General features: G+C 41.4%; 1 protein-coding gene across 21 annotated transcripts in view; it reads left to right on the forward strand.

The window, feature by feature from the left end:
- SDK1 (sidekick cell adhesion molecule 1) overlaps nucleotides 1–13166 on the forward strand; it is a 656852-nt gene that overhangs the window by 552901 nt on the left and 90785 nt on the right. For all 21 annotated transcript variants that reach the window (XM_039493139.1, XM_039493140.1, XM_039493143.1 and 18 more), the window contains 3 exons: nucleotides 6004–6119; nucleotides 6957–7146; nucleotides 9918–10016. In XM_039493139.1, the coding sequence (XP_039349073.1) occupies nucleotides 6004–6119; nucleotides 6957–7146; nucleotides 9918–10016 (405 nt within the window). The remainder of the gene's footprint in view (nucleotides 1–6003; nucleotides 6120–6956; nucleotides 7147–9917; nucleotides 10017–13166) is intronic.

Genomic DNA, 13166 nt, shown 5'->3' on the forward strand with positions numbered 1-13166 from the left:
TAAATATAGACAATGTGCCAAAACTACCAATGGAAGCAACAGTTGCTCGGCTCCTTGCATGATTTGGTCTACTGGTTCAGGCAACTAATCTTTGAACTAACTAAAGGTAAAAGGCTAAACAAAATCTTTGAGCCCCTTCCTGTTAAAGTATTGGGTTTTTCCTAGTAACTGGAATGTTATTACTAGAGGTATTTTAAACAAGAAATGTTTGCAATGGACTTTGAGATAGTATGACCCAGAATAAAATAGTTTTGAAGACCTCTGTATCATTATAAGGAGATAACTGCATTTCCTCTTTTCTCTATTGCTGTTCAAACAATTCCTCTGAAAAATAACAGATACTGAGTTTAAGTGATTTCATAAAACCTTGGGATAATAGTGGTCCAGGTCAGCCGTTAAAGATCAAAAGTTCCATGTGTATATGTCAGCATTTTCTCTCCCGGTATTAAAAAAAATATATTTAATTTGGCAAGAGATTCTAGAGGGGAAAGAATGAAAACTGGAATCAAAATGATGCTGAGCACTGATTTGGGCCATAAGGACTAGTTTGTTTGTTTGTTTGTTTGGTGTCTGTATCTGTTGTTAGAATAAAGCATCTTGGTGCACACTTAAGGATCATACATTAGGCTGCATCTTTTCAGATTAAGTGGAACAAGAAAACAAATGTTGGTGGAGCAACCTGCTGTGTTGAAAACAAAAATTTCATCAAGGCTGAAATTAACCTGACAGGCCTTGTATTCATGGGGCATGGCTGGGCTAAAGTGTGGGTAGGGTACACTTAAAGCCGGGGTGGGGGAGGAGAGACGGGGCAGTCATTCAAGGCAAACACAAGTCCCATCAGCCACTTCTTTCAGGGAGTGAGCATAATAGTAATACTTAACATTTATACAGAGGTGTATATGCTCACAGTGCCTTACAAAAATTCTCCCAACACTCCTGTGAGGCAGGTAGAAAGTGGGTAAGAATTGATATCCTATATTACAGATGGGGAGACATAGGTTGATTTTTAACTGGAATTGTGGGTGCTCGGCGCTCTTGACAGTCAGGCCAAAGCTGACTCATCCAAGACCACACAGGGGCAGAGCCAAGATTGGAGCCTCTATTTCTCAACTGCCCGTGCAGAGCTCTAATCACTAGCCCAGGGTGTCAAGTATCAGAGGGGTAGCAGTTGAGGTGCTAGAAGAGGGCCTCATCCTCCCTGACTGAACTAACCTCGTTATCTCTAGACTGATTCTTGCCTGCATATTTATACCTGCCTCTGGAAATTTCCACTGCATGCCTCTGACGAAGTGAGTATTCACCCACGAAAGCTCATGCTCCAATACGGGCTTGGCTACACTTGCAGGTGTGCAGCGCTGGGAGTTAAAGCTGTCTTCGTACAGCTGTGTAGGGAAAGCGCTGCAGTGTGGCCTCACTGACAGCTACCAGCGCTGCAGTGTGGCCACATTTGCAGCATTTGCAGCGGTGTTGGGAGTGGTGCATTATGGGCAGCTATCCCAGCGTTCAAGTGGCTGCAACGTGCTTTTCAAAAGAGGAGGATGGGGTGGGGTGGAGTGTGACAGGGAGTGTGGGGGAGAGAGAGAGAGAGTGGATTTTTGGAGCCGACACTGTCAGCTCCCTGCCTTGCAAATTCCGACCACTTCCTCGACCCCTCATTCACTCTTAAATGCAAATAGCCTTCAGACCAGATAAGCAGCTGCTCCGAGGGACTCCCTTCCCCCCACCCTCCACCCCCTCTCCCCCGCCGTGCTGTTTCTCTCCTCAAGCAAACACTAGCTGTGGACATTCATCCCCCTGCCTGCCTCATTCACAGCAAACAGGAGCTGTGTTTGTTTTTTAGATAAGCAGCTCCGGGAGCCCTGAGTTCACAACAAAACAAAGAGAGGCATCATAACAAAACAAAGAGAGTTCTTTAGTTAAAAGTATTATGGGAAAATTCCGGAGGTCAGTTACAGCGTAGTAAGATTAATCACTGTTTACACTGGCACTCCAGCGCTGCAGCACCAGCGCTGCAGTCGTTATTCCCCAGGCAGAGGTGGAATAATATCTCCCTGTATAGCCAGGGAGATACAGCACTGTATGTGCCTTGCAAGTGTGGACGGTGAGTGAGTTGCAGTGCTGTAAAGCCACCACCAGCGCTGCAACTCTCCAGTGTAGCCAAGCCCTACGTCTGCTAGTCTATAAGGTGCCACAGGACTCTTTGTCGCTTTCTAGCCCAGGGTGGCAGCCTGAGAAGTGAGTTCAGGCATTAAACTCGCTCTTGGTATCCTATAGGTCAGTGCAGCTGGATGTGTCCATGATCTTTATTAAAAAGAAAAATTGTATCTGGATGACTGTTTATTCTAAGATGTGTGATTATGTCACTGTTAGCTGAGCACACATGCTAACAATAAGTTGCATATCACTGCAGCTGCTCTGTCTTTTAATGCATTTCATTATAAAGAAGGCTAGAGGCAACCAAACAGGCTGAGCATGGAGAAGCAATACTGGGATAGGTTGGGGGATGGCTTAAGAGTAAACAGCAGGAAGGATGAACATGAAGGGAAGATCCACATCCTGGATACAATAACAGGTTGTTGAAGAGGGGAGAGAGATGAATTTGGGCTTCAAAGAAGACAGATTTTATTGATCCAAAATGTTTTCATCCAAAATGAACTTAAATAATTCAGTTAATTTCACTAGAATCATAGAATGACAATTTACAAACTCTGTTTCCACTCGTGATGGGAATTGGTTTTCAGGATTACATATTTCAACTACAGAAATGCTAACTAGACCTTGATAGTGTTCGTGCAACCTTGATTCAAATGTTTCTTTCTTGATCCATAACCTCATGTTTTCATATAATTCATCTCAAATGCGCCAATCCATTGCCCTAGTATTTGTGGGCTCATAATGCTTCCTGATTATGTGGATGTGCATAGCCACTTGTCTTACAAAATCAGCTGTTGCACAAGCACAGTCACATATCTGTGGGAGGATCAAGCTCTTAGTGTTTCAGACACTGACCTTCATGAAGCAGTTAAGATGCTGAGATAAAGCATTGCTTTATTGCAGAAATAGGGCCAGATCCTCAGTTGGTGTAAAGAAGCATTGCTCCATTGAGGCTGATGGAGCTATATCAATTTACACTGGCTGAGGATCTGACCTATAATGTCTAACTCACTTTATAGACAAAGGGTTTTATGGTGCAACACTATTATTTTTACCATAGCCATAGGTCTGAACCATCACCTCTAACTAACATAAGATGTACAAATTATCAGTTTTATTTTTACTTTCAAAATGTGACAATGATTCAGTTAACTTAAATGAGCTAATACAAGGAACCAGTGGACCACTCCATGGTGTGGCATCTTTTAAGACAGTTGAACTTTCCTGGTAAAATCCAAAATAAAGACCAATGGATTGTAAGGATTGTCACTGACACAGATAAAGAGATGAACTATGAACCTTTGTTGCATTTACAGTATGAGAATGTTTGAGTCAGGACAGGGATGTATGGTGAGGCACTCCAGGTATAATGGACAGAATGAGGCTATGGTGATGGTGAACGTAACTGCAAAACCATGAGCTTCTGCTAAGGTCCAGTGGAAAATACCAGTAGATTCTCTGTAGTTTCCCATGTCTGATCACGCAAAGTACCCCATGCAATTGGCATTACTTCTAACAACCTCATAGAGTTAGTTGCAACTTTTCGTGTCTTTCACTTTATACTTTTGAGACTTTTCAGCATTGTATTCTGGTTGTGGCACCCGATGAAAAACAACCATAAACTCAACCACCTTATCACTAAATACAATACACAAACACACACATTCACATCCCCTGTCTAATGATCATCTTGAATCTGGTTCCCCCTTGGAATAGAAACATGACCATCAAAAAAAAATTTGCAGTGGAGTGCCAGAACAGACACAAACTAAAGGTTTGGTAAGCACTTGACATGTAAAAAGAGTTGCCATTTAGGTATTGTGCTGACATTCCTTAGGTAATATTTGGGGAAATATTTGCCTTGTCCATTACTGAGAGGTGAGAGAGAGCATCAAGAGGCCGGTCTAGCAAATCTTCAGAAAGCTCCATTTCCTGCATTGTTAGAGTCCTGCTAACAGTAATAAGTGATCATATACACAACCTAAAGATGCATGCATACACTATGAGCGCAACTTCAGCTGCAACCTTCTGTGAACTCTGGAGAACTTATGGCAGCTGACCAAAAAGCAAAAGATTATTCATAAAAATAAAGTCTTCTCTTGTAAAAAGGAAAATTCAAAGCAGAGAAAATATGAATAAATGTGGCTGGAAAAGGGCTGCTTTCCTTTACACTTACTCTGATTCCTTTCCCTCTCCCGCCAAAGTAATTCATGTGGGAGTAGCTCTTTGTGAAGATCTACAGATAAAGTTATGGCAGGGATCCAAAGACATTCATGGCTCCTGGCAATCTGTTTTCCTTTAACATAATTATATCCTTGTGGGGCATAAATCTAGAAGAAGATAAAAAACACTTCAGCATAGAGAGGGGGGGAAAAAATCTGATTTCAGTCTGCTGCATTGTCGTGTGACGGTGCTGTGTTTCTCATGTCCCAGGTAATTGGTAACAGGGAAATTGTTTCAGAAATGACTGTATATGCGGTTAACCTTCAGTGTGGGTTGGTGAATTTTTTTTCCAATATATATTCTTGTGTCATACTCATTATACTGTTCTTGCTGCTTGCAGCCTCAGGAGCTAGCTCTCCATAACAGCTTTTCTTCTGCTTTCAGTTTGGACTGCAAGGAGAGCGCTGGCTTTTTCAGGGGCATTGCACTCCCTTGGTGATGCACTCAAAACCTTATTCAAGCCTTCTTTTCCACGTGTGCTTGTATAACATTCTCTTTCTTGGCAAATGAATGTTCTCTGAAGCTTGACAGGTGTATCAGGCTTTTAAAAGGGTTATGCCCTTCAGACATTAGAAATGCACAGAAAAGAAGATGAAAGGGACAAAATAAAATCTTGTTTATTGAACCCTTAAAAGCAGCCTCCAAATTTAATTGCATAACTGCATGGTGTTAAAGTTGTGGTTGTGTGGTTCTTCTGTGATGCCTGGAGAGGTAATATAGTCAGAGGATGCAAAATCCCTCTGCTTTCGGGTCAGTGAGGAGTCAGTAATTTAGTTCCAGTCATATTTCTAGTTTCATAAGGCCCAATAATCACATTTTATAATTTAAATGACATAGGCATGTCTTTCTTTTATACACTGCTGATCCAAGCCGAGCTCCTCAGTGATAGATCTACAACATTGTCATTTTGTACATTACACCCTAATCAAAAGGCTTGGAGGTTGGAGCAGTCCTCAGTGAATCGGGAGGTCTGGGTTCAATCCAGAGGCTGAAATTATTCCCAATTCTACACAAGATGCTATAATTTCCTTTCAGATAGCATAGGAAGCAGGGCAGATGTAAAACGTCTTGTTGGAACAGATTTGCACCTTCAGATAAATTCCCGGTATATAAGGATCTCTGGCTTTCAACACAGGGAAATAAAACGTGTGACAGAGATATTGAGAAAGATATTTACATTAGTCCAATGCCAACTTGACTCTAATTATTACAAAGTATATAGAATGCTAAGTGTTTAAATCCCAATTTCCATCTTTATTATTATTTCATAAAAATAAAACAAATGAGCACCCAGGAATGGACTGTCCATAGTTTAGAATCTTTGGTTGTTCATAAATGTCATGGTCTGCAGGAAGAATTAGTGAGAAATTAGGGTAGAAGGAGGGATAGAGCTAGGAAAAATAGGATGAGATTTAAGAGTGGGAAATATAGGGTGAATATCAGAGAAAAATGGACTTTCATCTGTTTTAGGTTGTGGAGAAGTCTTGCAACGGACACTAAAAACTAAACTAAACAAGGCAGAAGCAAATGCTCTGTAGGGAACAATCCTGAGCTGGCAAGGTGATGAAGTAGGTGACGTAATAGAAAAGACCTGTCTCTAATGTCTGTGATTCCATATGATTACAGTTCCTTCTGCTCCCCCTGAGAATGTGTCAGCTGAAGCAGTAAGCTCCACCCAGATCCTACTGACATGGACATCAGTACCTGAACCAGAGCAAAATGGACTTATTCTGGGCTACAAGGTACACAATTGAGGTTTTAATACAATTTGCTAGGCTGTTTTTCCATTTGATAGTTATTATCTACCAGATGCATATTAATTTACCCATTTCTTTTTTGAGAAGGGTCAGGAAATATTCTCTTTCTTTGGAGGAGTGATCTGATTGGTTTAGGGTATGTCTACACTTGGAGCTGGAGATATAAACTACACTAGCTCTGGTCAAGCTAGCATGCTAAAAATAGAGTGTTGCCACGGTGACGTGAACAGCAGGAGTGGGCTAGGTACCCCAACTTCATGCCTAGTGTCTCAGATGGGTATGTACTTGGGGTGGCTAGCTTCTCCTGCTGCTCATATCGCATGTCTACATTCTGTTTAAAGCATTCAGACTCAATCAGAGTTAACATGGGTATGTCTCCTTGAATTGGAATTTACACCTGCCGCTCGAAGCGGAGACCACAGAAAGGGATATCAGTCAAGATCCTAGAACAGGCTTGTTCATATTCACCTCATCATCCCAGATCATTGCAGTTCAGTCACCAGACATGAGGCAAAGTATCCAGTAGAGTTGTGTTCTTTCTAACAATGCCCTCTATCTTCTAAAGTCATAATCTCTCAGGTTCAAGCATGCAGCATCACTGATTTCCCTTCACATGTCCAGTGGTTCATGGCTTACTTTCTGTGTTATATACAGCCAGTGCTCATGTCTATGGGATTACCTGTTTGCTCTGTGCAAAAGAGTGCAGTTGAGTCTCTTGCTTTATATTTTAAGATCAGGAAGAACCCAAAATACATACAATCTTTCTTGTAATCCTTTTGGATAATGACTGATAACCATACTTTTTTCTGTTTATTCTCGCAGATTCTGTTTAAAGCAAAAGATTTGGACTCTGAACCAAAGACCCAAATAGTGAGAGGTAACCACACCCAGAGTGTCCTGCTGGCCAGCTTGAGGAAATATGTTCTTTATGAGATTCAGGTGCTGGCATTCACACGTATTGGAGATGGGGTCCCTAACTTCCCTCCAGTCATAGAGAGAACCAAGGATGATGGTGAGTTTATGGGTCGCTCAAGTGTTCTTCCCATTCATTCTAGCATTTTTTTAAATAAAAGCTTTTTTCATTATGCAAACTTTAAAATATAGCCTAGATTTGCTTGCAGTTTTAAACATAAAGAATCTGATCCTTGGCTAGTGTCAATTAGCACAGCATTCGGGGCAAGCTGAGGTTCTGAGCTCAAAAACTGAAAAATTTTTCCCCATAATTGGCAAAAGCAAAAAACTCCATTTCTCACTCATTCAAACCTCATAGAGCTAGTTCCAGGCTGGAGTGAAGTTTGACAGCCCAGTTATGAACTTCTACGGTACTGCAATCTTAGCACTAAAACAAGAAATGCTGTAATAGGACACAATAAACAAATCTAGCCGTGACTGGGCCTGAAGGAGATATGGAGTTTGGCCTTCCAGTAAGAATGTTCTGCAAAAGAACACCCTGTGCTGCCTTTACCAGGGAAGGTACTTTGATTGGGCATCAGGGAATGAGAGAAGTCCAAATGCATGCACAGCAGGGAGTGGATTTCCCCCCTTCAGTTCTCTGCTTAGCCATTGGCTGAGTAAGGGGAGATGGGGACAGTTGACTGGCTGCTGGGTTTCTCTCCCCACCACCCTTTGCCCTGGCTCAGCCATGCTGGCTGCTGCAGAAGTCACAGAGGTCACAGAAAGTCATGGAATCCGTGACTTCCTCAACCTCCGTGACAGACATGGAGCCCTACATATAACACTGTTACGATTGCTGACTCATCACAACTTGCAGCTGGTGTCCGGGGGTAAAGGTGAGAAGAGCCAGCTTCCAGAGGTCAGCAAGACCTCCAGGATTGTACAGCTGGACCTTGCTCTCATGAAGTAGAAGAACTTTGAAGACTTTGAGTACTGAGGTTCCCCTCTCATGCCTTTGTGACCTCTGTCACGCCACCCTGCTTATGCGGAGAACCAGGGGGAAGAGGTTTCACAACTGAACTGAGTGCCTGAGTAATCGAGGAAGGATGTACCTCAAGTTATTTTTTGGTTTGTGGTAAAAGCCCTGGAACCCTCACTGGAACAAATTAATTAAATGCCTCATACGTGAGAGCTGGGGCAGGCAATGAAGTGCCCCTCCACAAGGTAAAATTAATAAAGTTGCAGCCTGCTGTTTAAACCCAACCCACAAGTCTGTCACTCATTCACCTGCTTGTTCTGGTCAATAAGAGACTGACTTTTGAAAAGGGACCATATAGGCTTCCCTTTGTAATCCCCTCCAATGCTTCCTATGAGCTCAGAGATTCCTCTGAGCAGTTTGACATGCTGAAAGGACTAGAGCCACCTCCTGTTTCTGTTTTAACTTGTCTGTGTGGTCAGAGCATTCCTGGTGTATTTTCACTGAAGTTTACGTCAGCAGTAAAAATATTTTTCAGCTTTACAGGTGTCGAACACTTAATGGTGACCGTTTTCTCTGCAGTTTCAGTAGGGTATAAGCAAGTATAAAGAATGTGTCAGTTGAAAACTCTTTTTTTTTTGTATTCATCCTAATAAAAATAAATAAAAATAAAAATCCCAGATCCTTTCAGATCTAAAGCTCCCACCAGAAATTAAATAACTTTGATTTCCATAAGCAACTTTATTGAAGTAATTACATTGGACTGAGAACATGTTCAGACTTCTGATTTAGTACAATATTTTCTGCAGTCTCCAGCAAAGCACTAAGGATGTGCCTTGCAGAGAGGAAGAGTGCAATTACCCCCAATCATTGCTTTAGTCATTCTCCTAATACACTAGCTGTGTGGTAACTTAGCCTTTTTCTAACAGACGAGGCAGAGTGCAGATTATTGTAGCAAAACTCTACAGGGAGATAGTGCGTTCACTGAATTCCATAAACCAGAATGTAATGAGAAACATTTAAGGTTGTTTGTCAAAGACAAGCTCATTATAACAGTTCCCTCCTAAAGTATATGTTGGCAAATGACACAAATTGTTCTTCCATCTCCAAACTCCTGACATAAACATGTTGTGTCTTCTTTCAGTTCAATTTAATTAAAAGTATCATCAGTGAGAGTGCAGGTGAGATTTGTGCTTACGGAGAATTTCAGAGCCTGCATATTTGTGAATTCGCATAAACTCACCTTGTGAACCTGAGATGGACAACCTGGTTGCCAGCCATCTGTGCTCATAATGAGCTTCTGACCTCACAAAGGTTCTCGAGCCTAGACACACGTACAAAATGCATATGTAAAAACAGAAGGGAGTTCAAAGCTAGGGCTGCCAGCAGAGTTAGACGTTTATTATTCAATTTCAACAGGCATGAAGGGGATTAAGCTGACACATTCTCTCTCTCTCTATCTGTAAAGGTAGCTCAGTGCCTCGCGCCCTAGAATATAATCAGCTATGTAGTGACTTAGATGAAGTGTGTAATCTGATTGGCTCACAGGGATTCCCAGCAATGCTGTTATGAGATCATTCTCACATAGGTCAGAACTCATTTGTCAAAGCAGCCTTGTAACACACTTTTATAGGCACAGCAAAGCATTCTAGGGTGTGTGGTTGCGGTATTATATTTACTCTTCTGTGATGCTAGAGGCACCCAGCCTTTCACAGAATTCCTCACAATAAAACTAGTGTGTGCATGTACAGCATCGTAAACTCACAGCCATTTCTGGAGTTCTGGTTAGATACTGCTTGGCCAGACTTCTGTATAAAGCAGACAGAGAAGTGTTTAAACAAGCAGCTGTCATGGAACTAGCAGTTCCTTTGGTACATAATATCCACTTTTGTGATTTCTGTTCTTCTTTTCAGCCCCAGGACCTCCTGTGAGGCTGGTGTTCCCTGAAGTGAGACTGACATCAGTACGAATTGTGTGGCAACCACCAGAGGAACCCAATGGAATTATTCTGGGTAAGAGAGGCAACATTTAAATTTCCAAACACAATGGTTAGGAAGGAGCTGAGAGAAAACAGAAGGAGAACTATGAATATGTGCTTATTCTTCCTCTTACTTTCAGTACTATAAAGCACATCCAAGCCAGTTCATAAATGAACAAATTAAAATATTACATTGCTGTCAGCTGAGAAGTGTGGTACCCCTTGCTGGGGTTTGGAAGGGTCAGTGAGAGTCTGTATAACTAATGTAACATTCTTTTGATCCCCAGGGTACACATTTGCATGAGTCAGATGCACATGTCATCTCATGGCACTATATTTAAATTGTCTCCAATTTTTCTGTTTTGTATCCTTTTTGGATGAGTATTTGGGGAGTTGCCTACTACTCTATGGCAGGGGAAGAGTTGGTTTTTCTCTTGTGATGCCAGGACCACCTAAACTCTTAGTTGTATGTGTTCTTGTGTTTTGCTTTATCGCTTTTCTTTGGAGAATACCATCTGTCACGTCACAAGGAGTTAACTCACAATTACCTTTTCATCAAGAGCAATAGTAGTAGCTAACTCAATTACAAGAATCTGTGAAACATCTTATCACCTTTTCTTTACCCTGACCTATCAAGATGGCTTTCCAGTGCACAAACCAGCAGCCACTTTTACAAAAACAATGGGATCTGTATGAAGATGTTTACAATATATTAATCCATTCCTGCCTCTAATAATAAAGTACTGAGTACTTAAATTGCACTTTTGTCTTCAAAGCTCTGGACTAATATTAATAATCCTCCCACCAGCCCTCGTAGGTAGGTAGGGATGCTAATTCCCATTTAAAAAATGGGGAAATTGAGACCCTGACTTCTCATCTTGCGCTCATTCTTTTAGACTCTGCTGCCTCTGTTCTGTCTCTAGTGTTACCTGGCATTGCTGTAGTTTGGGTTTGTATTTAGAATTCTGAGATTATTTCCCATAGCGTTAGGATAATTTTAAGGTAGACCCATAGTTTGGGTTTTACTAGGTTGACAGTGTCCCTTTAAATTACAGGCTGTTTTTTTACATTTTGTTCAAATCTTGAGTCAATAGCTGTAGAATGCATTCTGGTTCGTGGCCTCCAAAAGTGCTCAAGTGAGGAAATCCTGGCACCTGAAGGAGCAGGAAAGTCATCAAATGTGATTTGAAGGCAGCTGCTGCAGGGATCTCCTGAACACAAGAAAAAAAGTCTTTGCATGAAAGTTGGCACCAGTTAGCTGTCAGAGACAGAATCCTGCAGTTTGAGGTGTTGGGTGTGTGGTTTGCGTATTTTTTGTTTGTTTGTTTTTTAAATAAAGGAGTACTACCTCCTATGTGCTTATTTACTGGGAAACTAGGATTTGAAGCACAGAATGTGTCTACGGAAAACTCCAGCTGATAAAGAATATTGGGAAAATATAAAAAAAATACTCTATAAACTGTGTCTCCTTTGTCACACTATGCCTCATTGCTGATCTTTGCCTTATCTGTTTAGACTGTTTACACAGCATCTCGCACACTGCAGCCCCATTCTTGATTGACTCTTAGGCACTATCTCAATAAACCTAATAAATAATAACATGAGGATCCAAGGAAGGAAGTAATTAGTTGGCAATGTCGGAATGAAAGGGTAAGAATTACCCACATGGGGTATTTCTGGTCCCTTCTAACAAAAGAAGAGTATCTCAAAAATATGTGAAAAACAGCATAGCCCTGTAACACTATTGGAAAATGAAGGCTACAATTTACTCTTTTTTTCCTGTATTGTTTTTTAAATCTCCTTACTGCAGTGAACTTTTAGAAAGCAATTGTAACCATCACAGCCAAGTGTACTGAACTGGAAATGGTGGTGAAAATAGGTTAATACAGTTCTGGAGGGTGCCCTGCAAACCATCAGTGGTGCTGGAAAGAGAAAATGTCTTTCCCCCCCACCCCCCCCGAGCAACATTAGAATCAAAGGCTTAGAATCAATGTTTCTGCTCTGCTAGTGTGGCCCTCTGAGCATACAAACACCTTTGTAGCTAACATTTTTGTAATCCATATTAAAACATGTTCTAGCATTTCAGAGAGGGATTAGCAGCATGCAACACTGGCAGGCACCTAGAGGGAAAAACACTTGTTTGTTTAAATATTTTACTATGGAGAGCTGCAGATATTTCTAACTCCTCTTTTGGGAGTGTTGAAGTAACCACCTGGGCCCCTACTCTTCCTCTTTTTCTGCATTCCACCCACTTGCCACAAGACACAGGTCCTTTACATACTATTTAAACAAAGTGATGCATTACTATGGATATGTGCTCTTCATATCTGTGAGCAATTCACTGAAAATGAGAGCTCATTCGGCACCCTTCCAGTCCCTGGTTAGTATTCCTCATGGTATCCTTGTGTCTAACATTTACCTGAAGCTTATTGCAAAACTGTGTGTAAGAACTCGTCTGAGAATTAGAACAAAATTTGGATGTAATCCATGTTTGCAAATTCACATTTTAATTCTGTATTGCATTTGCACACACCCTGGCCCTTAAATAGCGAAAGTGGTAAAATAAACAATCTGGATGGCTTCTGCACCAGGCAGGCTGTACCCTCTCAATATCATTCAGTTTTTCCTAAGTTCTATGACAAATTAGTGAGTGTTTATCGCTCTGATGCATCATAGCCCATGTGAGCAGTGCTGTCGGTTCTGAAGGCTTTTGTATGGTGACGAGCTTGAAAGATGCTTTAGTATTCACTGTCTGTAGTCATTCCCCTGCCTGTTTGCTTTGGGGAATCAAGTGGTTGTGTTACAGTGACCTAACATTTAACAGGTAGTTTAAACTGTTGCCTTTTATTCAGTTCAGAAAGCACAGGCATATGAAACTGATTGCAGACACACAAAAAGGATTTTAAAAGATGCTCGTGCAAATGTAAGCACATTTTTTTAAAAAAGAAATTCCTAAAGACTGTATCTACTTTTTTGTTATGCCCTGTGGGCCTGATCCAAAATCCGCTTAAGTCAATGGAAAGGCTCCCCGGCGACGGTAGTGGGTTTGGGATCAGGCTCTGTGTGGGAAAAGAGTAAGGAAAAGACTAAAACACCTTCAAGTTATAGAGACAGCTTCAGGGCAACTGCATCTGTATTCCTACTCAAGGGTCCTGGCTCCTCAGCCATCACCTCTCTTGGGTAG

The sequence above is a fragment of the Mauremys reevesii genome, linkage group 10, assembly GCF_016161935.1.
Source record: "Mauremys reevesii isolate NIE-2019 linkage group 10, ASM1616193v1, whole genome shotgun sequence".
Lineage (NCBI taxonomy): Eukaryota > Metazoa > Chordata > Testudines > Geoemydidae > Mauremys > Mauremys reevesii.